This window comes from Bombus pyrosoma, linkage group LG10 (genome assembly GCF_014825855.1).
Source record: "Bombus pyrosoma isolate SC7728 linkage group LG10, ASM1482585v1, whole genome shotgun sequence".
Taxonomy (NCBI): Eukaryota; Metazoa; Arthropoda; class Insecta; order Hymenoptera; family Apidae; genus Bombus; species Bombus pyrosoma.
The window spans coordinates 341,279-368,146 of record NC_057779.1 but is presented as its reverse complement, the minus strand read 5'-3'; the positions used below and the strand labels follow the sequence as shown (position 1 = coordinate 368,146).

The window sequence follows — 26,868 nt, the reverse complement described above, 5'->3', positions numbered from 1 at the left end:
ATTTAAGAATTTCGTTATCTTTTTGCAAATGTAGTCAATAAATTAAAAGTGTAAATTAATTAAAAAGGATAAATTAAAACATTCTATACTCTTAATTATTCGTACGTTGTTAAATTTACTTTTAGGACACTTTTAGTTGAAAAATTCATTGAACTTTTAAATATATAATTTTAACTTCCATCCTTTCTTTTTATTTATACGTACGTGGGAAAAATCTTTCAGCCGTTATTACACGCGCAGGTGATTACGACAGTGGCCTAAGTAATATACATGTATCTTTTGCTCCGAGGCATTTACAGTTTTGCATTTGACGTATCAACTGAATTTTGTTTAACGACGCAACAAACAACATCAACCAATGATCCAGTTTCTGTTACTTTGCAAAGATAGTTTCAGATTATTGTGGCGTCGATAGACGCGACGCAAAATAGCCGATGAACTCGTCTTTTTTAGATTCTTGACATAGGTCACTTTCACAATCATCGGCATATATCTAATTGCCCGACTATTTACTATTTACTAAGACTTAACACTATTTAAGTATGCATGTTTATTCCTAAGAAATAAAAATAATTAATTGATTAATAAATAATAATGTTGTAGCTTCCTACACGCAACCATTCATCATTCAGTCGTGCATTCTTGTACTTGAATGAATATATAAATGCAAAAGGTGGAATTGACCAGTCACGATGAACATCGGAAAATGATTTATGAGATTGTGGAAAAGTACGAACGCCGAGTATAAATACGAATTAAACGGTGTGATCGCGTGAATCACAATTATAGTTAGGGGCAATCAGATTTTTTCTACGGTTGTAGATTAACGAAACAACGATTTATTATTATTTTTATTCAAGTAGCATTTTAAAGCTGCGATAAGTCTCTTAGAAATCATCAAAGAATTATTAGTATTTCATCAAAGAATAAATCTATGCATATAAAAAAAAAAATTACATGAACCGTCACAGATGCAAAATTGTGCCATACTTAATAAAACATTTAAGGATATAAAAATTACTGAAAGGTTTCTAGTTACTTTCCAGAAGCTTTTACCCCTTTCAATCTTTATTGAGAAATGTGTTCATCGAATTCTTTACTATTCATAGATATCTCTATAGGCCAAGGTTATGAAAGATTAAGATTCTAAAACAATCAACAGGAAGAACATGATGCGATTACTTGGCTGATAGCTTTTAAACTTCTACGATTCGTACGAATCACATGAAACAGTGATCTCACCATTTTGCTTAAGAATCTCCATAAATTATCAATCAGGCAGACACGAATCAAAAAGAACCGCAGCTGTAGATGTACAATTTACAGTGTTTCCTAGTATCTTATTTGACTATCTCTGTATATCATCAAAATGAACACAAATTACATTGTTGATAGTTCATAGAAGGGGACAAGTTCGTTCCTGTGAATTAAGAAGTTGCGCAAGTATTTTCTTTGTATTGTATTATTATTGCATCATTGTGTTATTTTTATTTCCTTTATTTATTTGGTATTATTCTGTATTATGTTTCTTAAACTTTTCTTTCTGTATTAGAACTTTTATTTTTTTAACATAAAATATTCCACCTTTAAAATCTGGCCAATCGTGATTCTTTAAACTAAATAAGATTGTTTACTATATTATTCTGCATTCAGGTTCCAATTTACATTTATCGGAAGCACATTTCGTCGAATTGAATTTTAAAAATAGTAACGTGTAAATCATCAAATATTCTCTTAGCTAACAATTCCGAAATCGAATTATTTCTTGCTAATTATAATTTTATGAAAATACGCTCTTAACACGAAAAAGATAAATTGTGACACAAACGATCATGATACTGTAAAAAGTATATTTATTGCATTCATGTAATGCATTTATGTGAATCATACGCTTATTTAGTATTCTGCCCTTCTCGAGGTCCTCCATACCGTTTACTCATTTTAATATCTATTTCTACATGAGAATGTTTATCTGCTTGTTTATGCTTCTCTATATGCGTTTTTCTTTGAAAATAATATCGTAACTAGCGTATTTCAGGCACATAAAATTAATAGCAAGCGTTTATCGAATAACCACGGTATTCCAATTCAGATAACAAATACTGAAACAAAGCCGTTGTAACTTCTAATGATCGTTACTACGAGTCATTGAATTGAATCGATTTGAACCTTCACACATAATAATGACGAATTTATCATCAAGATTGGAATATCCGATTATTCTCTTTTGTAATATTTCATTATTACACTGTAACATTTTTTAGTAACATTAAGGGATGATAAATTGATATGATGATAAATACAATGTACGACAAATTATATAGGAAGCAAGAATCGGTAAAACTAACGTAACCACTGTATCTAGATCCAGATCTACATAATCGTTAGATTACTAGACCTTTTCCAGTGATCTATGAATATGTATATGTGCATATTCCGTAATCATTGATTACGATCGACTAAATTGTAACATGTGTTACGATGTTTCGAAAGTGTGTAACTATTAAATTTATATACCTTAATCCAATTATTATCATTATCTTCATTAACATTCATTTTATCATTACTTACAACAGTTATTTGCAAACAATATTATTATTTGCCACATATTTATTTTATGGTTATGTTAAAAAACATCGTTTATTTGAAAACAGTGATCGTTTGCTGTTGCATCTAACATCTCGCGAGATAACAATGCTCAATTCGACCTTGAGTATTAAAATAAAATGCAATTCTTATTAATTAAAAGAAAAAAAGGAGTTGTTAACAACTACTGTCAGTATATGCATATATGAAGTAAGTCTCTACATCGTAATTTTATATTTTTTCTTAGAAAGGATTATATGAATTTTAAAGACCCATACGAACGTGGATATTAATTTTCAATCATTTCTGCTCACTTCACGGATATTTTAATTCGAACTTATCATGCAATCGAAATAATGGCAAACTCAAAAGTTTTAAATGGAAAACAAAAGGCAATTTTTGTACGTGTTATTTAAAAAATAATATATGTCAAGACAGGAGAAATTACTACATCTTTCTCAACATCACAAGAGAACGTAAGAAGAATTGTCGTCTGTTTCTATGACAGAAAGTTATTTGACAAGTAAAAAGATTCATCAACTTGATGTACACTATCAGCATGCTCTTTTATTACGGAACGTTATATTTTTACCACTAGGAGATGTTATTTTTTAACGTCCTTTCTTGATATCTTGACGTAAAAAGTTTATGCTACATTTTATCAAACATAATACGTTCATTAGGGTCAAACATAGTCTAACTGCTGATGTTATTTAACGCGTTCGAAGAATCGATAGAATAGTTACTTTCGATTTCACTAATCTGTTTGGCATAATGAAAAGGTTATGTTATCGAGATAGTTCACGCGATACTTTCAGAAATTCAATATATGCACGTGAACAAACACATTTCACAAGATAGTTTTTAAGATTTGATTATTGACGTGTATTGTTTCCTGACTCGACACTAATTACATTTCTTTCAATATCACCTAATTAACTTACGACCGATTTTGTGATAATCGATAAAGCGATAAACAAGTACACTGAATTCACTTGAAAACAACATTACAGTGCGCATGAACGCGTGAAACTGGAATTCCCACGGAAAAACCAAAAATATGAAGTTGTAATGGTAGTAGGTAAATGAAAAAAGGATGGGGAGGAGACTCATCGCATTACTCGTAATGTTATATAATTGCTTTGAAGTAGTGCGTGTATAAAGATCGAAGGCTATAAAAGCAGTAAGATGAAAGATCCGATGCACAGTGTGATCTGAGAGTTTCGAGCTCTCCACAATGGATCACGAAACAACTAGGAGTTTTAGGGGCTTGCTCCTACTTCTCCTTATTACAGTCGCATCGGCTGCACCAGCTACAGGTGAGAAAATATATATTGCATGTTCATACATGCAAATTTTTTAGAGAATTTAACAATAATTTTTTTAAGAAGCTTAACTTCCTATTTTATCCGCATTGCATTGTAAAGCCAGTGGAAGCGATATAAACAAGGTTGTTATATCGGCAAAACGTTACGTGTTTGAAGATCTAAGTTAAGTTACTTTAGGGAAGTGATCCAGCCTTATCCAGGACCGTACAACGTTAATTCAGAACTACTTCTTTCTTTCAAATAGGTAGGTCGGCAGTAATGAATCTTTGACAGTTGTTGTCACGGGATATGTACAACATACGGCTGTGAGTGCGGTTAAATCAATCGGTGTGTCCGTTTAATCATTTAACGTTTTAATTTACGACTTCACTGTATCGCTTTTACCGGCTGTACGTTGCCTGCATTCTTTTGTTTAATAAAAGGTGTAGAATAATCTGTAGTGTTTGAAAGAGGTTTTACATCATCATTTTGTTCTATATAACGTCATGTTATAAAAATTCTGTTTAAGATGAGAAGACGAGAAGTGTTTTATTGTATTATTTTTATCACGTATATGGTTGAAATGAAGGTACATAGTAATCGCTTTTTTCTAATAAACCTTTAGAAGAATTATCGACTGCAGTAATATCTTCCAATGAGGAGGATACTACTTTATCGACCGAGCTTAAGCCTCCTCCTTATCCGCAAAAAGAAGAGCACCAGTATATGGTTTTCATTATAAATCTTTTTGGATTGAAAAATGCTAGTGGTGAAACTTCTGAAGAAATGTTTGAAAATGAAGTCATTCAACGTGTTCCAGAGCTAGCAGGTAACTAAAAACGAACTTTACATGAAACATAAAAAAGGAAAAGAAGAGAAGCCTAAAAATTTGATTAACTTAAAGTTTCGTGCATAGCTAACAAAATAGTTTACAAAGTGATAAAACTGTGAAACGCATGTATTGCATTTGATATTGTATGATATATATATTAACATTTTATAACACTTAAATTAAATATTAAATATATATATCATCAATTAAAAATATAAAATATATATGTATATTCAATTTTGGAAGTGTACAAGTTAATATTAAGAAATGTTGAATTTAATCACGTATCTCAATTCTTACAAGCATCAATCTTTCAGTTTCATATAGTTACCTAAATTATAATCTTACTCTCTGCCATGCTATGTGTTACTGATTAATAGAATACTATTTCACGTAAAACAACAGTGAACTGATTTACATCTATGATTTATGATTCTTAGACAGCTATGCACGATAGAAACAATTGAGATATCATATATATTATGAAGAAAGTAATCACTATGAACTAACTATAATTCAATTAAAATAGATCCATTGGCAACTGTACTACTAATCCTCGAGGTAGACGACAATGAGGAAGACACTGGTGTACCAGTGGATCTGGATGAAGTTGCAGATGAATTACGAGATAAAGAGGGTTTGAATGTTGAAAAAATGAATAATACCGGTGAAGCTAAACTTATTAAAGTGAAGCTTTATAAAAATGATAAAGAAAGCTTATATCCATTCAAAACAAAATTAAATGAATTAAGCAAAAGTCGTAAGCGGAGAACATTGTGCGTCAAGTGTGGGGGAGGCGGATATCCTGGTGGTGGACTTGGAGGCGGATTCGGAGGTGGCGGCGGATTTGGAGGTGGCGGAGGATTCGGAGGTGGTGGTGGATTAGGTGGTGGTGGAGGAGGATATCCTGGAGGAGGATACAACAAAGGCGGCTGCGGGTCTGGAGGATGTGGAGGAGGGGGCTATCCTGGTGGAGGAGGAGGTGGATATCCTGGCGGAGGTGGATATCCTGGTGGAGGTGGAGGTGGATATCCTGGTGGAGGTGGAGGTGGATATCCTGGTGGAGGAGGAGGTGGATACCCTGGTGGTGGAGGAGGATACCCTGGAGGAGGAGGACATAGCGGAGGAGGCTACGGAGGTCATCCCAACAGCGGAGGAGGTGAGATACAATTTAATGTTATTTTATTTTTTTAAACAGTAATTATCTGTGAACTATATAGATTACATAGACTTAAAATTTCGCTTAACACGTTAGGTATCTCGTGTAACATACATTTTTGTGTATCCTTTTTTCTATTATATTTTCGTATTAAAAATATTTGAATATATTGAAGTTTATATTAAACGAATTTAACCAGAACATACATACACAAAAAAATATATTTACTTGATGAAATGATAAAAAATAACATGTTAATATCATATTCCATTGTTTCGGTACTATGACAAATCGGCAAAAGGCATTAAATATTAAACGTAACAAATTGATATAGATATTATAAGAATGTAACTACTTATTTTATAAATTATTCAGTAATAAATATTAGCTGTATCACCTGTTATTACAAATATCAATATTGGTGCAAAGTTATTGAATTAACAGAGCCCTTTAATAAGGATACACAAAATAATTTCACGATTTGAACTATATTTCCACTTGTTGGAATTGAAACAATAACCAAAAATAACAAATTACTGTTAATCGTAAGAATTAACGATATAGTATAGTAGGCTTCAGCTACTTGGTATTTGAAATTTAACAGGTTCATAATTTGGCAACTTATCAAATAAGCGTTTATTGCAATTGCGTTACTAATACTTCAGATTTTTATGCATGCGATTTATAATATATTAACAGCATTGCGAGCATACGCGCAATTATATTATGCTGTAATGTTATGTATGTACAATGGAACACAATGATAAATTACTAATGAAAGCATACGGCATATCATATATACCATATATTTTATATCGTTCTGAAACTATTACGAAAAGATACAATGTATTTAATGAAGCTATACAGCTAACAGAGTAATAACACATCGCTTCCGCTTCTAACGCTGGGTGATTTTTATAGGATATCAAAAAATAGATACTATACCCGTTATTGTTATACCGGTTGCAGGCGGTGGATATCCATCTGGCGGCGGTGGTTGCAGCACATGGTATGATATTAAATTATCTTTTAAAATATTATAGTATATAAGAGTATATTTACCGAATTTACTTGTAACTCATTGAATTTTTCGTTATACTATTATTTTTGCTTATCTCATTCGTATTGTTGTTAACTGCCATCGACTGCTCATTTGATACTGCTATCTTTTTTTTATTGGTAAAAATGATCTTATACCGAATTTATTGAAATAAGCTTTCCAAATTATACTTTAGATTAGGTTCTTATATAGGATGTTTTAGGATTTAACTGCCAAACTTTATCACAATATTTTATGGATATAACGTAACAGAAATACATAAGTCATTTACAGTCTTATTAAAAGATTGCAATAGCGATATGAAAGGGAATAATAAGAACGCGTTACAGTTACTATGCTATAAATAAGAATAGGTTTACAATCAACATGACCATTGAATGCATTTCAAAATATAAATTTAACATTGCATTTCAAAATATTCACTGTTCCTATCGATACAAAACTGACAGCATCAACTTGAATTTATTATTCAATTTAGCTTATCTCGATTTTATTTCTTCTCAATGCATGAAGATTTGTTTGTTTTATTACTCTTGTGTAAAGTTATGCAAGTTACATAAAAATCCAATTATTTTCCTTATATTTTGTATTTTTACTATAATTTTTTGAAGAAGCTTCAAATGATTTATGTTTATATAACATTTTCTGTTCGATTATTAAACTTTGGAACAACCTGCATATTTTAAATAAATCAGAAAATAATAGAACATTAAAGAGCAACGAAGAACAATAAAAATTATAGTACAGAGAACATTCGACTAGAGAAAATACATCTGAAGATTAATATTTTACGCAAGGTACACCATCATCATTAGTAGATACAAATGAAAGAGGAATATTTCTGCACTGAATAATAAATAGAAAAAAAATGCTAGCATAAAATTTTGATAAATAAGTTTTCGAAAAAGAATGACTTTATTGGGTATGCATACTTTTAATTAGAACTTCATTTCACAATTTTTTGCGAACTATTTCTACTTGAGTTCATATTTGTATACATCGATAAGAGTTTTCAAGGCATGAAGGAGGAGATTGTTTCAATATTTGAAAAGCTATAAACACGATATCCGGTATAGACACTGCGTGAATCTCTTAACTGTCCTTCTTTCTTTGACTTGACAGGAACGTAACGTTGTTTCTACTTTTGTTCTAATTGATGGTAAACCAAGATAACTATTTTAAAACTTGTGTTCAATTATATTAAGCAAATAGTCAAACTTTTCTACGAAAATTCTGATATAATCTCTATAGTATTTTCTATTTTCTACACTTAACTCTTTTAAGAGAGCACCAAATATAACAGGATGACGTCTTTCAGCAATCCTACTTTGCAAAGTTGACTTTTCGTTTTTAATATATTGTTCTTTAGAACTTTTAACTTTTCCAAGAAGTTTAAATTCAACTTGACTGAACTGAACGAGGCTCCATTTAAATTAAATTATTTTTGTCTGAAAAATAACAAATATGAATCAAAAACTCATATTGCTCATTCTAATGAAAGTTATATTAAAGTAGTAAAAGTTATATTATTATATAATACCATTTTCGAAATATTTGAAATAACATCTTGTGATTTTATATTATTGTAGTGGCGGTGGTGGAAATTCATATGCTTCAGCTTCGGCGAAAGCAGGTTCCAGCTGGTATGTATTAAACTTCCATTACTTATTCAATACTATATGTTATGTTAATTATTTACTGTTGGTTATAACCTACAATTCTCTATTTTCAGGGGGAAATAAACCAAATAGAATATAACAAAGAAGATGTTTTAAGTTATATGCTGCCCAAAACATTCGCAAAAAATTCAACGACTTTTATAACATATACGTGGAATCATATTCAATTAGTTTGTTATAACGTAACGTTCGTCATCTTAATCGCCGATTTATGTAACATGTATCAAGCACCGAATAAATGAAAAAATAGTAAACAGGTTTGCTTTTAATAAAATCTCAGGATTTCCAGGAAATAATCGCAGGTTCTATTCCTGATTGATGTTCATCGTTAAAAGGGGAGAGCGCAACGCGTTAACGAGCATCATTTTACATGCTGTGTGCATTGCACGTTACTTTTAATGCGTGTTGGTCTATTAATTTCTACGATCTACGAGGTACCTGTATTTATGATAATCAGATAATCGATCATCGGTACTGCGAAATCTTTAACTCGACCCTGCGCTGACCTTGAAAGGCTGTTGCCATTCTCGAGGAAAATCTAGTTAGACAAAGAAAAACAGAATTGTTTTTGTTGCTTTATTAAAATCATAAAGTAGTAGATACCACGTCACGTCACAATAATTAACCCAACAATGATCAAAGAACGAAGTATAATTATTCTGAACAGCTGCAACTTGAGGCAAGATATTGAACCGAGTGGTGATTACTATTACCAATATAATCCGTGATAAAGTGGAAGACCGGTTTAATTACGCCTCCGATACCACGACTCTATATTGAATCTGCGTGAAGACTGGATGAAAATACCTGCTCATTTATGAAACTTCATTTACACGCGAACTATTCGTTTTCGTTTGCTCGAAATGCGGGCGCCATGTACGTCCTTACGTACTTGTACTTATTTGTTCTTTTACATATGTTGCATTAAAGAAAATTATGAATGAGACGGTGAGAAAATTATATCTTCGCTAGTTTGCTTCGATAGATTTAATATAATATAAATGCGATAGATTATTTAAAAATTTTACCAATATAAAGGAAAAAAGATAACTTACTACTTCTTCTTCTTCGTCCAGCTCCTGTACGACTTTTATACCGACTCTTATACCGTGTTACAAATTTTTACGTCTCTTAAATGATAATTTTCTTCTATGAAAAAATAGTATTTTGAAAAATTGCATCTTTATATTACTCAATAATTAATAAACACAAATATTAATAAACACTTGGTTAATAGTTCACAATTCGTTGTAATTGACGATATAATACGTTCGATAATCAAGACATTAGCGACACGCTATAGTTTCTAAAGGAGTGACATTAACATCTAGATAGCTATTTCAGTACTAAGCATGCAATATACATTTACACGGCAATAATTAATGTCACACGCAAGGTAAAACAGAGATGAATAATTACATGCGTCGAACGTTGATAGATAGGCACGATTCAATTTCATGTAATTACTAAAAGAAACGAGTGTGCTGTTACTGTGGCATGGTCTAAACTGTGCACACTATATCGCTGACTATGGTTGTATACATCTTGCAAGTAGCAAGTCCATACTGTAATTATGGCGCGAGTTGGGTGAACATAACGGTAAGGTTTCGATTCTTTTCTCTATTTTTCCAAGACTGTCAGGAAGGAATGAGTACGCGCGCGCGTGCGGAACGAAATCCGCGCCGAAACGGAGTCAAATCTCCAAGACTAGGTGATAGGTTCCGTGCTGCTGTGAATACCTGATCCGTATCCGTAGTTTCAAGTTGTGATCACACGCTGTTAAATTCTTTCTCATCATTTGCCTCATCGAACATTAGTATAAAAATAAACGAAAATTTATTTGATCTATACGTCCAGAAACGTCGAACGTGCTTCGATAGTACAAAAATAAAAAAAATGCAAGATGTTAATTGTTTATGAAATTTTAAGCCTGCTTTCGTTTTCAACGTGCATTTGTATTATTTCCATAAACTAATTTAGAAAATGTAAGTATTGCGAGCAAGAAGAAAGAACAGAATAAGTAACGCGTTAAAAAATTACGGCAGCATTAAATATAACAATTACGTAGTAATATAAGGAAACAATTACCGTATAAATGAAATGAAAGTTTAGTAAGTTTGGTAGAACAGATTTTTTGTGTAATTCTATAGTATAATATAAATTACGACTGGTAAACGAATTAGTATGAAATAATAAAGAATTAAAATTTCATGAATTATTTATTCATACAAGTATTGTAATTTATCTTTAGATTTTCATTGATATTTCAAATTCCTAGTATGCATTGGGTAGGATTCCCTGAAGAATCAGGTAATAAATTACTCGAAGCTTTAGTAAATGTAAATAACTGCATTTATTGTATAGACGTTTTGTTTTCACTTTTCTATAGTTAATATATTTATCAGCGATAAATCTGAAGGTTTCTATTTAACTACATTTATTTTTTTCGCATATTTATTATAATAACAACTGAGAAAAAGCAAAAGGTAATTAAATTAAATTCACTAAACCCTACTTTAATATTTTATTTGTATATTTGTATATCATGCAAACTGAATGATGTTACTATTTGCGCTAAAAAATTGCGACTTATTATTTTACAGCCTGTCCTTTAAAAGTTATAGCGCTTCTTATCTATTTATAGCTGAATCGATAAACTATCATATACATTTTGTAAAATATTGATATGTGAAATAATAATCAAACAATATCAAATACGATTATTTTGATATTGTAAATTATTATAGAGTTATTGTATGGTTATTATATAATTTGTTGCACAGCTTTATTTAAAATTATTGCATTTCTTACAAAGGATTTTTCATTTAGATTCTAATTAGGTTTATTTTCCCTTTAAATATCATATATTGCGTGCTACAAGTATTTGTTTCTTAAATTTCCTTTTCCTTCTAAGTTACGTTCATAATTCTATAGGTATCAACTTAATTTACATATTTCTTTTAGTCGATTAATTATAGCGTTGCGTAATATTTATTCTATTTATAAGTACTTGAACACTGATATTCTAATTATAATGCGTTTCAATTCTGAGATTTATATTTTAAATTCACCGCAGCATAATTGTTATTAATAAAAAAGGAAACAACACAAATTTTTAAAATACATTCGTACATACAATTCGTACGTACAATTTTACAACAAAAATCATTGAAACTGATCGATCGCATTGATTGAAATTATACAATCAGTTCGTAAGTAAGTTATATCAAATTTCGAATGCTGTAAAAAATGTCAAACTTAAAATACACTTAATTATCATATTAGCAGAGATCCAACAGGACTTCATAAGAAGCAAAGTGAAAATGTGGGTCTGCAGGTCGTTGAATACCTAGTGACTTCCATCAAAGTCTCAATCATGAGTAGTGCTTTGCCAGTCTTCTTCTTCATCATTTTCTTCTTCACGATCTGCAAGTATTTTCCGGTCGTTGACCGTCGCCGACGGCAAACGGCCCTCGAGGTCTTCTGGACGAGGAGTGCAATGAGGAAAAACTGGGCGAACAAGGGGCAAATCGTAAAAACTTACTCCGACCAGTGAAATAATCAGACCTCGGTTTCTCCTTCGATCTGTTCGAAAACAACGTTACCTGCATCAAAATTTTGTACACGTTGCGTCACAGAAATAAAAATCTTTCTATGCTTCACTGCTATTTCCATCTCTCAACACACACTCATCTCTGTTTTTTTAATATTGAAATTTATTAAAATAATCGTACGTTACAATTTACTTGTAAATTTATGTGTACATCTACAGAATTGTAAAATAATTCAAATAACATCTGAATCAAATGAAATTATTCCCCCGCGCAAGAAGAATTTATTTTGATAATTCATACTCTCATTAATAATAAAATTACGTTAAATCAATTAGTATTTAAAAAATCAATATCTTATAGTAATTATTAATGATAAAATTAATACAAAATTTCAGTTTTATTATTTCGTGATAAATGTTACCACTAATTTACGTAAAGAGAAATAGAGTTTTATTTATTATAAACTTAAAATGAAATTTCGTTTGCTATAGTAATAATCGTTTTTCAAACAAAAGTTTGAGATATACAATAATTCAAATGAAATTTTATATATGCATTAATATTATATAAGCATTAATTCTTATTTTTATATAGTTAATAATGTTCTTATTTTAATAAATGACAAACTCTACATATTAATTATTTGTAATTTTTTAAATATTGTAGAATTTAATTTGGGCTGTCAACAATATCAGCATGAAAGATAAAACACGAATATTTAAATTTCAAACATTATCAAAATTTATACAATTAATTACATGCATTTATATAATATTCCATATTCTGCGTTATAAACAAGCAAATTACTGTAGTGGTGGTCATAGTAGAAACAGTAGTGGTCAATAATTGGTAGGTACTTATAAGAAAGTATAGTAATATGTCATTATAGTGTTTCATGATTAGTATCTACTAACTAAAATATTACATCAATATTAACTGACTAAATCACGAGTTAAAAATATAAGAACTGATCATATTTTTAATTTATTAAACGGAAACGAAAATTAGTTTAAAGTATAGGTGACTGGATCCAGTAAACGTGTGATTAATTGCTTTCTGTGAGATCTGCACCTTGCAATTTCACTGTTACACTTCCACGATTCCTTGCATGAATAATTTATCTAGATGATAAGCCAGTCTTCGAAACGTGCGTGTTGAATTCGTTCTGATTTTTACGCATTACAGTATCGAGACGATAAATTCAGCCATTTGCAAGATTAATTGCTTTCCGTTAAATCAGTGAAGTTATGTGGTGCGTCGAAATAGACAGGAATACTGCTGACCCACTTTATAGCCTGTTATTTCGATGATTTTTTGCTGGGGATAATGAAACAGTAGTAAACACTAAAAATCATAGTTAACACTAGCGTGATTTGATGATTATACATGCATAATCCTGACACATAAATAATAGGTAAACGTGGAAAAACCTTGACTTAAATCAGTTTAATCATCCTCTTTTTCCTTTTGTATATTATTTAAATACGATATTTACATATTGTACACAAACGTCTTCATTGACAAGTCATTAGCTAAGTATAATATTGGTTAATGATTCATTAGTCAAGTATGGCATTGACTAATGATTTTAAATAACTGTGGAAAAACAAAAGCCGCGTTTACAGTTACAAACACATTGATATTTTATTCTTTTTGCAATACTTATGAAAAATATCTTTAAAAATCTGAAACATATCAAATCAGAAATGGGATCAAAATTACCTTAATAACGTAGAAATATTCTTTTAATTATGAATCATCGGTATTACTCACTGCTGTTACAGGTTTAAGGAAAGGAATGTATATATATATATATATATTCCTTAAACCTGTAACACCAGTGAGTAATATATATATATATATATATATATATATATATATATATAAAACTACATAGCAGAGTTATATGTCAGAAATTTATACAATATGGGTATATAAGAGAAGGAAGAAATAGAAAATAGAATTGTCCAAAATGAAAGTTGGAATTATTATCTTCGAAGTAATACACGTAGGCTATTTTTTGCAATGTTTCGTTTCTATGATTAATATGTAATCTTTGCGATTCAAGCGGTAATCACCTAAAGCAACAGATTTCATAAATTATGTTATCACTGGCGCATATCAATAGGAATAGCACTCTACCTTTCGGTCAGAATCTGCTACAGAGGACGTAATATACACGACGATTTATATAACTGTCGCCAGGCTTTCAATGTTCTCGTATAACGCAGACATCAGCAATCTAAATGCTAAACTGGTACCATTTCATGTTGTATTATTTTGTAAACGTCCCGATAATAATTGCACACGAGATAAGATGCAAGTTGTACAAAGTGAAATATTGTTAGATCGATGACGGGAGTTTTTATAAAACGTCAATTTCCCTTTTATGCGACTGGAACCAGGGTGGCTTAAGTTTGTTGATGATTGCAGAACGACAAGGCTTTAATTTAATCCTCAGCAGTTTTTTAGGGTCGTAAAACGAAACCGGTTGCATCCAGCTGGAATATACATAGAAAAGTCTAACCGCTAGAACCGTACACATTCTCATGAAGATGTTCCTTTTCGTGAGAGGAATCGCATCCAGTTCGCACAACGGCGTCCATAAAAAGTTAAAACAGTTCTTTCGAAAAACGTCCTTTCGATTCGCAAGGAATCGATAATATATTTTTATATAACAACTCCGCCTGATTCTACAGTGCAGTAAAAATTGTCAATATGCTTCTGCTTGCCAATTGTAATCGAAGTAGTCGTGCCACGTTTTACAATACACGTTTGACACGAAAATTAATATGCGATGGCCGAATTAATTTCATTTGATTTGAAAACATGCGAAGAATCAATGATTCATTCGCATTGTAGACACCTGTTCGAACATCTATTTCTTCCTATCTATTTTTACTCGAATTTTACTTCCTATTATTCGCGTTTATATTTTTCAACTCTACGTTTATGATATCATTTTTTTTTTTTTTTTTCATAGATATATTCTCAGGTAATAATATCAAATTTTCTGCATTAGGGTTAGATTAGAGATAAGAAGGCGATTAGTGCAATAAAGAGCTGTAAAGAAAGCTGAAAGTTCGTCCAAAGCCGAGAGGCACGGACTAAATAAAAAAAAAAAAAAAAAAAAAAAATATCAAATTTTCTAATCAATTTTCGAGGGATTTGAAAATTAAATAATATGTTTAATATATAATTATCATTTAAACGACAGGTAGCGTTTATACGAAACCGGTTTTCTATAGGAATATTCTTTATCGCTGGTTTAATACGAAGTAAGTAACTTCTACTGCAAAAATACGTTAGAAAAAAATTTCGTAGGTAATACAATTTTTTTCCGAAAATAATGTTAAGAGCTAATACGAACGACCCACTAAACCAGAATTCTAACTGTGTCAATACGCGAGATTATGCACGCATATACATCCGGCAATATAGCGCTTAGTAGCAGCTCATCACTTACGCCCTTCTTCGACACGTACGAGCGGAAAAGGGGACGTCGATCGATGATGATACACGTTACTCGCGCTGACTGGTACATACTTACGAGCATTGTAAAATGGAAAGTGACGCAACTTTTTAATAATCCAGTCTTCGCAAATCCATTAATTGCTAAGGAACGTTGAGTTACATAGACTAAACTTCCTTGTCATAACATCGATCATGAATAAACCACTCTACTTCTATTTTGATAGCGATTTCAACAAAGTTGAACTATGGTATAAAGAAAAAATATTTTTTAAGGGAGTCAGTATCAATATGACTATTACTTTTTGTACAAAACGATATTAGGAAAGATTCAATACCTCATGAGGTATCAGTTTAGTTGTGACTTTTCTTTTTACTTTGAATGTACGGAAATATAATTGCTAATGTATGTGAAAGTAAAATTCATCATAAAAATAAACTAGAAAGTGGTATATATACGGGTGGTATCTATAATTGTTATTATGCATATATTGCCATAGAAAGTGTTTACTTAAGGTGGGCATGCGAGTCTTTATACATTGAGTGGTGATCCTGACCTTTCGTTCAGGATATATTGTTGCCCTGGGGCTTAATCGTCATATTAAGATAGCACTAAAATTAAAAATTTATCGAATGAAGTAAAATATAAGAATAAATATACGAATAACAAGTTAACACCATACATAGCTTAATGTTCCGCGTAAAAACGCAACCCGATTTTATACGAAAATTAGATGTATCAATATTTGGTTACATGCAATATCGGCAATAATTATCTGATGTAAATAAGAACTTAATTTTTTCTGATATAGGGAATTACCATAGGATTTCTTGTGCTAAAATCTATTGTAAACAAAAAGGGGTTAATAGAGATACTATATAATTTCTTTTAATTGTGACACTTGAGATTAAGAATTATAGTTTACAGTATGTACGATTCTCCTAATAATAATATTTATAGTAGAATATTGATACGTCTATTCTATGGTTTGATAGTAGTGTAAATACTACCTTTGCAGCCATAAATGTAATTCAAAATTCCAAGTTTATTGTGTATCCATGATTTTCCTACAGTATATTTTAATTAATTGTAATATTCAATTAATGTACATTATAATCAAACGTAACTAGAATTTTTGAAAAAAGAAACAGCTTAAACAATACAGGACCTCTGTGAAACGATGACCTCTAAAAAGAAAAGATTATATATATGTAAATTTGTATACGTATTATTAATAACGGATCAATTAAAGGACGAAAAGGTGATCTGGTAATATAAAAAAAGGTTTACTCAGCACTCAGAGACAAAAAAGCAATAAGCTAACGGTAGCTACGAATCTAAACACTTGTTAAGCGAACCTTAATATCTCGAATAGTATCTAAGTAACTGATATTTAGTATTTAAAACGTCCTGCTTGATAAAACTTTTCCCTTGACCATCCTTCTTTCCTCTTTCTTACTTTGACATTAAGATTATAATTTCCTGTAAAGTAAAATATATTATGTGTAAGTATAAATCTCTGTATAATATACATACGTGTATAGTAAATACTTTACTTGTATTTATTTTCGGTTATGTCTATTATTAACTATGAAAATAGAAGGAAAGTTACGAACAAGCCATTCTTTAAATAAGGAATTTTATTAGAAAAGAGTTAAATAACTATTATGATAATTATATGTTTTTATAAATATAATGCTATTTGAAACATAGAAAAATTTAGAAATGAAATTACGCAAGAAATATGTATATAGATTTCATAAATAAGTTTCATCAAACGAATCTACGGTTGCAATTTATTAATACTTATCACACGTCGATCAATATTGGCCTTCGATTCGTAAGATTTACGCACTATCGATCTTCGAATCGGACTCACTTGAACGATCAGGAAGAAGAAGATTCAAGGTCGAAGATCTCTGGCAGTCTTGCGGGGTACGATTACCTGCGCGAAGAGATCGAATCTATTCTTAACAGCAGCACATTTCGCGAGCGAAAGAGCGCACGAAGGTTTCTTCAACCTTCTCTTTTAACCAACAATCCTACGTTTGAAATTTTCGTCTTTTCCATTTCTAAAAAATGTTTCAAGGGCATAGAACACGAAACTTCGACAGATTATTAGAAAAAAATTGCAGCTATCAAATTATACATATTTCCAACATACCTTTTCAAATGTTTAAAGAAAAAACAGAAAGCACTCTTGATGGACGAATGATTAACGTTCGTTAATTTATTTTCAAGCGATCGAATTTTTCGATGTTCAACGACGACGTAGTATTTTTGTGGAACACGCAGCTGAGCCTATTAGTCTCTTGTTCAATGAAACAAAATCCTAGTAAGAGGATAAAAACGAATGCGGTTAAGTTACAAAACCCGGTTCTATATACCGGTGAATTTCCTAGAAAGCAGCAAGAGAATGTCCGAATAGGCATCGTTGTTGGGTCGTCTCGATTGCCGAAAGTGAAGGAAGATTTGACTTTTTGCTCCGATATTAACGGAACGGCGTTAACCCCGAGGGGCCTCTCGGTAGTACAGACCGAAGGGGTAGAGGGGAACGTAGATATAAAGGAGAGAGCCCCGTGCTCCAGGGGCTTAGTACCGTTCAAAGATGCAGGCTGCTGAGATGATGCGTGGTACCAGGGCCGTCTACGATCTTGTGTTTCTAATATCTCTCTCGATTGCTTATGTCCGTGAGTAGAAGGAATTTTTGAAATTCCCGCGTGAACCAAGCGTGTATTCAAATCTACATGGTGCTTATTATAAATTGTTACGGGAACAAGTGTTAAGTTGTTTGTGTGCCTTCGGGATATTTGTGATTCGAGTAGCGATCAAATGATTAATGGAATTCATCGATGTCATTGGAAGTGTATAAACGAAATAGCTAATAGCGGGCAAAAGTGTGTTGAATATTTATTTAAATATCGTTCGTCCTTGGTAAACTATAACGGATCGGAGTTTATATTTTGCGCAAAATATTTGTTTACGTTGATTGGTACAATTTGCCCACGGGGTTTCCTATTTCATACAATACTCAAAAATAACTATACGTATGTCGTTTATCAATTATCTTCGTATACTTCTTGAATGTTATCTTCGAGTCTAATAATACAATGTGATTCGCAATTATAAAAAATAAATTACACAAGCATGACACGCGCGAGTATTTTTTGTAATACAAGACTAATGCACGCTGTCACATCGAATTATAGTATTATAAATTATCGTTTGTCAAAATCTACAACTTGCTTCGTTCCGATATCAATTTACTTTTGGTTTTTCATTCGATCCTAATTTCTTCTAGATTCCTATCCACTCCAAGTATTACCTGTCATCCCAGGCTATATTCCGGTTTATATACGGCATGGTGATCAACCATTGGAGGAAATAAATCCTGCGTTAGCCGAGGCATTTCACGAAGGACCGAGCTTATCTAAGGTGACTAATTCACTTGAATAATTTAACGATAAGCAATGAAAATTTGTAAAAGGAGAATTATGATTGTAATATTTAATAGCATTTTACGAACTAATCCTTCTTTACTAGTCGAAATTAATAAGCACAACTGTAGTATCGAAAAACCACTGCAACACAAGTTACTTTTTTAAATAATTCCAGCTTTTTATTTCTCTCGTTACACAACGAGTAATTCGATCGCAATCACGACATTTGAATGTAGATTTGTAAAATGTCAAAATCTTTCCTTTAATTGCTGTTACAGAAAACCGATTTAAATAATACCTCTGATTTTCCGGCTGTTATTCTTGAGGAAGGCGAAATTAATAAGTACAACGTTCACCCTGTAAAAATTAGACGAATGAGCAGTCGTTTTAATCCTAAAGATGAAAAGAATAGCAAATTAACAGAGAGCGATGTAAAAAGACATCGAGAGAGGCACGTAAAGAAAATAATTGCTTCAAAACCTGTGGTTAAAGTATGAATCTCATTTATTTCGTATGTTTTTCATGTTGTTAAAATATAAATCAGAAAAACACCAAAAAATCATAACAGCTCTTTTTCTAAATCATATAATATTGATTAATTTTTAACACTTTTCTTACCAAAAATGGATATTGCTTCATGATGATAATATGCGCATTAACAATGGATGATGCGAGAGTGCAGAAAAAATATTACCGCCGGTTCGATTAAGCGTAGTAATTGCTTTTATATCCTATATATTTTCACCTGACACTTGCGTAAATGGTTAATCTCAGGGAGAGATCAGTGACTCATTAAATCGTTTGTTCTTTTCATTTATTCTATCATAATACATTAATAGCGATAAACTAATGCTTTAATGATCATCTCAAATAACTTGAAAAACAAAATTGAACAAAAATTCATTCGTGTAAAACTTTGATCACAAATTACGTATATATATATACATGTACACACATGTATACATTGATTAGGTATAAACTATATCCATACACTTGCATCGATGGAAGTTATTACTCTTGAGTATATGAAAGACATAAGTCTAATATATGTTAACAAGAAAGATATTCTTAGAATCAATCAAAAAAGAAATGTTTAGAAGTGCTTCTTTCTTAAACTGGATATGTCAAAACTATATTAAAAAAAATTCATATTTCATGCTTTATAATTACCAACATTACCGAACGTGTTACTGCTACATATACTAAGTTATGTGAGGGTTTCGTCTGAAATCGGAACACAAACAAAAATTAAAATACTTCTAACCATTAATCTTTTTGAAAGAAATAAATCATATCGGTTCTAACGGAACATACAGTTGTAAGAAATATTCGTAAATCCTATCACTGAAGTATTAGAAGAAAATTATAAATTAGTAGCTAAATTAGTAGAATTACGAATCTGTATCGATATATTCTTTTCTATTGTAATTAGTAAAATATATACGAAAGATTGCAAAACGAAATATGATTTCTTTGTGAATATTCTGTAAATATAAAATATGCAATTGAAGTTAAATTTACAAAGGGCAACTTACAATTCTCATTTTGAAAAATGTTGTAACATATAGCAGTTATCATTCTCTAATAAAACGAATTCAAAACTGTTATTAAATGTGTGTACAATTGGCAAAATTATTATTTTATTTTTAAGGTTAATCCATTAACTGAAGAAGAAAAAGCAGATCTTGAAAACTTACGAACTGATATCGGGGAAGGAATCAAGAATTTAGATAATATACACAATTCCAATTTGCATCTTTTAACATCGGTTTTGGATATACCAAATCAGGAAACTAACGAACGAAATTCTAATGGAATTAAATTGAACGATCGAATCATCACCGACGATTCGTCGTCAATATCTAAGGATCTTGCGCAACATCTTACTGAAGAAAGTCATCCGACAACTCAACTCACGATAAATGATAAACCACCTGTCAAGGAACAACCACTTTCGAATGTTTCGTCCAATGTTCAAAAAACAACTCATTCATCAAAAACGTTACCAACACCAGAAGAAGGACGAACAGAGAATCGATCTAGGAAATTCGAAGTGAAGATGATAATATGATCGGATTTAAGATGATAAGATGATAATATAGCATTTATAGTGAGATTTATTTATAGCAATATGAACGATGTAGAATTATGTGATAAAACTTGTCCAATGGATTTTAAGATACAAATGTTTACTGTTAAGTGTTTCAAATCGAATTACAATATTGTGTACTATGTATTGTCGATCTACGAGAGTACGTCATGCTTATTATGCTCGAATAAAGATATTTTGAAGATAGGATACAAAATAAAATGGACTGCGAGCTATATTCGAATTACATTTATATTAAATATTTTAACGACGATACATCAGAACTAGAAGAAAAAAAATCGTGAAAAATATTTTTAATTACATTATAAAATTATTTAATTTCCTTTCAATTGCAACAAATATATAGTTACTGATATAGTTACAATTGTCATATTTACATGTATTATTTACCTAACAAAAGATAATGAATTCAAAATTATCATCGGGTATTTCAATCTTCTATGAAACACGATTATTTCTTGGTAATCTCTTATCGGCTTTCTTCTGATTGATCGACTTTTCCTTCATTAGGGATATTTTTGTGCATTTCTATCCTGTAATTATTATTAATGCGATTTAAAATAAGCAGAGCAGGTACCACGTCAAATCCATTGGTTTTGGACATTTTCGGAGCAAATTTTATATTTTTAAATGTATTTTCCTCAATCTTTATATCCAAATATGTTCGTCGATCTTGAAGAAATCTTTCACTAGACAAGATGAACGTATTATTTCCAAATACACAAGCAAAAGCTGGTAAATTTTGCTTCACTTCTGGTATGTAAACATCATGAACTGCTCGACAATGGACGTTCGATGATTTCATCTGTTTCTCCGAAGAATTCTGGAAATATTTGTCCTCGTTTCGATTTACGAAATTGAGTCTTAATTCCTTCTTTATTTCTTCGTTAATTTTTGAATTTCTGGCGTCTTTTGACACACTGTCAAAAATATTTGATTTTAAACTGTGATGCGTCGAAGGCTGACTTAAACTAGCCACTTGAACTTTAGCAATTTTCGACAAAGAGAATATTAAGCACAATTCCTTACTTTCATGAGGGCACATGTGCTTGCTTTCACTTAAAAATTTCTGTTTTTTTTCATTACAATTTTCAACACAAATAGTGTGGTTTATTTTCCTATTTGAGCGTTCACTTTTGATTACCTCGGAGTCGAAGTTTTCATTTATGTTTTGATCTTGAATCCTCGAAGCATTATTTGCAATATTAGATTGAAAATTACGATTTTCAATCGCCTTGTTTTCAACATAGAGAATAAAGCTGAATAATATCACAGTGAAAAATAATGATTTGCGAGGCATCGTACCGGAGATGACCAACTTGCCACTGTTATTTTTCGTTCACGTATCTTAAAGCGTCCAGTAACAGTCTGCGACGAGATAGATACTGACTGTGCCAGAAAAACAATGTGAAGGCAAAAGCAGGCAAGGTGCATGGGGACTGAAGATTGGGCCGTTATGTCTACTGTGTTCATTTCGTGCGCACTGACCTTATCTCCTGTTTGGACATTGTTCGAATACCACCGAATTTGGCCCTATGTATCTTTCCAAGAATTCAACATCGACTTTGATCCTGCGTTCTGAGGGATGTTTCATTATTCTTCTCTAACACATAATCGTTAGTACACATCTATACTTAAATGCAATATACTTAAATGCAGAAATATTGTATAAAATATTATTTATATAATTTTAAAATACAAGTGAAAAGAAATTTAAGGTATACACATTATGAATAGAAATAAACAAAAGCGTATTTATATTTTGTTGTAGTAAATTTGGAATTGAATTTATCGTCAGATATTATAATATCCATGTTTATTATAATAATGTTATATTACAGTATTTTGTAATATAAAAATTTTTGATAGTTCAAAAATAAAAGAGGTATACATTACATTTTGTATCTGTAAATTATATTCACATAAAATTCTTAGAATATTAATGTTATACATTTACGTATGTATAATAGAATTTTGAACAGCAAAAAGTATAACGTATACTCACTTACTAGATTCTCAATGTACGTATATTGTGAAATATACATGAAAACAAACTAGAAAACATGACGTCTGTAAAACGTAAGTATATGCATATATTCTTATTATAAATAGTATTATATTCTAAAGATATGGCTGTATATTATTTATATATATATAATTTAGTATATAATATATATATATATAATGACGGGCGGAAGAAAGTTTAAAGGATATCACTTTATTATAATTTTAAGAATGAGAATTCTATTCTACAAAAACAATGAATAGATATATTTCAAAATAGACGATTGTTACTAATCATACTACATTATTGCCATTATTGATTGCAAGAATTTATATTTACATAACTCTCCCTGTCAAAATTTTATTTTAATAAGATAACCTTTCAGGGTAATATCGTGTTTTATATACATTATTTTTTAAATACAACATAATAACAGAGAGAAAACGAGAGTGCTCACGGTTATGCTTCTGGTTGTTCCCGGACTAGTGCTACACCATGCGGCGAAGTGCCGAAGGTCGCACAAGCCAGCATATACAAAACCCAATAAAATTAGGGATGTGCTCTATTTGATTGTATGCTAGCATAGACAGGAACCTATTAAGTTCAACGCTACAAGAACACTTGCATTTTAGCATTTTAGTGACATTTTAGGATTTAGAATAACATAATTACATAGTCCTTTTTCAATTCAAGATCGAATATCGATAAGCCAACAATAGAATAATAAATCTTTTATATTATTGGCCCTTTTTTATGACTTTTTTATCAATATGCCCGTAATATTTTTTAATTAAAATGATATGGTATTGTAAGCGAATTTCAAGGAAATATAACTATTATTTATATAAACGCATCCCGATTTATCCAAGATGCCGCATTTATTCAGGATGGTCTCAGATAGAAAAGTAGGTACGAACATTTCCGTAGAGCCGTACAATTAATTAGGTTCTTGTAGCATGGAACTCAATAGGCTCTTGTCTGCGTTAGTATGTAACTAAACAAGGCAGATTTCTAACTTTAAACTTAAATACATAGATTCTTGTATACGCCAGCGTGTTCCACCTTCAACACTATACCGCATGGGGCAGCACCTGTACTGTGAAACAACCAGAAGTACGGGGGTGAGCACTCTCATCTCCTCTCTAGTTCTATTGGAACGCGTCGTGATCGCTGACATTATGTGCGCAATACAGATGCGCGATGTGATGTCAACAACGTGTGTGTAAGATGTAAATTGTGCCTTTTACGTTGCACATGTTAGTGGAAATGTGCATATTTTATTATTGTTTCTCTGCTAATGGCGTGATTCTGTAATTTTCGATTTATGAACAAGTAAGAAACATATCGTAACAAAAAATATTGATTTCGAAAGTTAATATAATTTATGACTTTTAGGATTAGCATTTTAATGATTATTTTGGTTGTCACATTTGAAGATAAAATATCAGCTATTTGAAGACAAATTTTTTAAATAAAAGTGTTGTCTGGAACCGTAAAATATATATAAATAGCCAAAATATAGCATTAAAAGGGTACTTAACCTAACAATTTTCTAATTATTGCCTGATTTTCTTTAGGCTGTAATCAATTTAATTTTTCAAATTTAAAGTTGTGACAAGATCGAAATAACATGGCTGGTCAACAACATCCATTTCCATCTGGGTTCCCTAGTGTACAACAATCTGCAATGAGAACGCAGTTTGGCGGAGGACAGATGGTATCTGGCTTAATGGGGCCACAACAAGGTAGTAAGTATAATGTAATATAAGTATTAGTTACAGAAAGTGACCAAGAGGCAAATATTAGAGGCAAATACAATAATATTAATACAAAATATTGATAGGTATGGTAAATCCACAACAATTTGGAGTTGGTGTAGGAGTTGGAGTTGGTGTAGGTGGAGTAGGCTCTAATACTATGGGTATGCCCAGTGCTCAACAAGTATTAGCACAACAGCAACAACAACAACAATCAGTTGCAATGCAACAACAAGTACAACAGATGCAACAGCAACAATTACAATTACAACAACAGCAACAAGCTGCAATGGTACAACAGAGTAATCAAGCAGGCAACCAAGCTGCAACACAACAAACTCCTGTTCCACCTACGCAACCACCACCTCAACAACAACAACACAATAAAGAGTTTAACACTGCTAGTTTATGCAGATTTGGTCAAGAAACTGTACAAGATATTGTTAGTCGCACTCTGGAAGTCTTCCAAACATTGAGAGTTCTTCAACCCCCAAATGGTATAATAAGATTACTTAATTGTCTTCGATATACATTCAATTATGTTATACAGCATTATAATTTTAGGCATGGCACAAGGTGCAAATTTAGCTAATGAAAAAAAGAACAAAGTACAAGAACAATTAAGGACACTTAAGTTATTATTTAGACGTTTGAGAGTAATTTATGAAAAATGTAATGAAAACTGTCAACTTCAAGGTATGGAATATACGCATATAGAAAGTCTAATTCCTTTAAAAGAGGAATGGGATATGAAATCCGATGAGAAAAAGACTTCTGAAGCCTACAGACTTGCTTGTGAGGAAAGTAAAGAAATCATGGAAGTGAGTATGAACATTAATATAAAACATTGGAAACAAATATTTTTTTCATAAATTAAAATGTCATATTTAATTTTTTCAGCAAGTGGTATTAAAAAATAGACATCTTAAAGAAATCATTGATCACTTAAGACGTATTATTTCGGAAATAAATACAATGTTAAATATGCGTCGTTCGTGAATTGTAAAATGTAAATAAATATTTATATAAGTTACTAAAAAAAAAGTTGAAAAATAAAAGTATTCTTTCCTATGTAACATAAGAGAGTTAATATTACTTACTTGTATTTTGAAGCTTTACTATTCTTTATTAATATCATGGATATTTAGATAAATAATGTCACTTGCTCTTAAAACAGCTTCTGGAATTGTGCCTAATGGTGTTTCCAAGTTTCGTACATACACTTCTAAACAATCCACATCACAACCTCTAAATTGAGCAGAAACCTGTGTATTTTCATACAGATAAAATTCTGCTTGTTTACCTATAACAAATAATTTATGATTACATGATGAATCTTTTCAAATAATTCTAGTTAGTCTTAAAATATATATATAATAATGATTCTAACTGTAAATTTATCATGTAGTTTCTTTGTGTTCCATATTCCTAAATTGTTTTATTTATAATATTTTCGACATTAAAAAAATTAATAATTTATGTACATTTGCGCATTAGGCTAAGTTTTTTTTGATACTGGCGCCACATTTGAGCAATTTTATACTCAACTGCTCTAACTTCCTGGAAAGCTGTTATTACAAAAATTTAAAAAATATGCATTTATAGGAATGTTAAAACATTTTTTTATTCGATTGAATAAAAGGAAATAGGTTTGAAAAAGTGCAATTTCATACCAACAATTCCAGCAATTACACGAAGAAATCGTTCGCGCAAAAATGCACGTGCTTCTTGCTTTTCAGGAGTCGCAAATTCCACGTTTATATTGTCGTTCAAATGTGTACTATCTTCAACTGAACCAGTCATTTTGTCTGAAAATCCGTTGATTCGTAAAAGTAAGGACTTCTATGGCGGAACTAAAGCAGCACGATATACATATATATAGACAGTGTCGCTATAATGCCCGCCAA

At 31.1% G+C, this 26,868-nt stretch overlaps 5 protein-coding genes across 17 annotated transcripts; 3 read left to right on the top strand and 2 right to left on the bottom strand.

The window, feature by feature from the left end:
* Nucleotides 1–3,747: 3,747 nt before the first annotated feature.
* LOC122571778 (FAM10 family protein At4g22670-like) lies at nt 3,748–8,877 on the top strand. 2 transcript variants are annotated; one of them, XM_043735914.1, is made up of 6 exons: nt 3,748–3,905; nt 4,519–4,722; nt 5,255–5,884; nt 6,854–6,893; nt 8,534–8,587; nt 8,677–8,877. In XM_043735914.1, exons 1-6 carry the CDS (start codon nt 3,824–3,826, stop codon nt 8,684–8,686), a joined length of 1,020 nt encoding a protein of 339 aa, XP_043591849.1. In that variant the 5' UTR covers nt 3,748–3,823; the 3' UTR covers nt 8,687–8,877. The 2 variants fall into 2 exon arrangements, with proteins under 2 accessions (XP_043591849.1, XP_043591848.1); XM_043735913.1 differs by having other exon boundaries at nt 6,806–6,893.
* LOC122571786 (gem-associated protein 7-like) lies at nt 8,720–26,831 on the bottom strand. 6 transcript variants are annotated; one of them, XM_043735934.1, is made up of 3 exons: nt 26,635–26,831; nt 26,062–26,264; nt 8,720–12,228 (listed from the first exon to the last, which is right to left on the bottom strand). In XM_043735934.1, the coding sequence occupies exons 1-2, from the start codon at nt 26,762–26,764 to the stop codon at nt 26,080–26,082; spliced, it is 315 nt and encodes a 104-aa protein (XP_043591869.1). In that variant the 5' UTR covers nt 26,765–26,831; the 3' UTR covers nt 8,720–12,228; nt 26,062–26,079. The 6 variants fall into 6 exon arrangements, with proteins under 6 accessions (XP_043591869.1, XP_043591868.1, XP_043591867.1 ...); XM_043735933.1 differs by having other exon boundaries at nt 8,720–12,208; XM_043735932.1 differs by lacking the exon at nt 8,720–12,228 and adding an exon at nt 22,506–22,802.
* LOC122571781 lies at nt 18,182–21,414 on the top strand. The gene is made up of 4 exons (XM_043735922.1): nt 18,182–18,339; nt 18,951–19,084; nt 19,368–19,580; nt 20,741–21,414. Exons 1-4 carry the CDS (start codon nt 18,258–18,260, stop codon nt 21,158–21,160), a joined length of 849 nt encoding a protein of 282 aa, XP_043591857.1. The 5' UTR covers nt 18,182–18,257; the 3' UTR covers nt 21,161–21,414.
* LOC122571782 lies at nt 21,417–23,097 on the bottom strand. Of its 2 annotated transcripts, none has more exons than XM_043735923.1 (2): nt 22,688–23,097; nt 21,417–22,588 (listed from the first exon to the last, which is right to left on the bottom strand). In XM_043735923.1, the coding sequence occupies exon 2, from the start codon at nt 22,497–22,499 to the stop codon at nt 21,669–21,671; it is 831 nt and encodes a 276-aa protein (XP_043591858.1). In that variant the 5' UTR covers nt 22,500–22,588; nt 22,688–23,097; the 3' UTR covers nt 21,417–21,668. The 2 variants fall into 2 exon arrangements, with proteins under 2 accessions (XP_043591858.1, XP_043591859.1); XM_043735924.1 differs by having other exon boundaries at nt 21,417–22,119; nt 22,688–22,799.
* Nucleotides 23,126–26,039, top strand: LOC122571780 (mediator of RNA polymerase II transcription subunit 30-like). Of its 6 annotated transcripts, XM_043735917.1 has the most exons (6): nt 23,132–24,536; nt 24,600–24,736; nt 24,814–24,952; nt 25,048–25,458; nt 25,526–25,782; nt 25,862–26,039. In XM_043735917.1, the coding sequence occupies exons 3-6, from the start codon at nt 24,835–24,837 to the stop codon at nt 25,958–25,960; spliced, it is 885 nt and encodes a 294-aa protein (XP_043591852.1). In that variant the 5' UTR covers nt 23,132–24,536; nt 24,600–24,736; nt 24,814–24,834; the 3' UTR covers nt 25,961–26,039. The 6 variants fall into 6 exon arrangements, with proteins under 6 accessions (XP_043591856.1, XP_043591855.1, XP_043591851.1 ...); XM_043735921.1 differs by having other exon boundaries at nt 23,126–24,536; nt 24,600–24,949; XM_043735920.1 differs by lacking the exon at nt 24,600–24,736 and having other exon boundaries at nt 23,131–24,536; nt 24,782–24,952.
* Nucleotides 26,832–26,868: the final 37 nt, after the last annotated feature.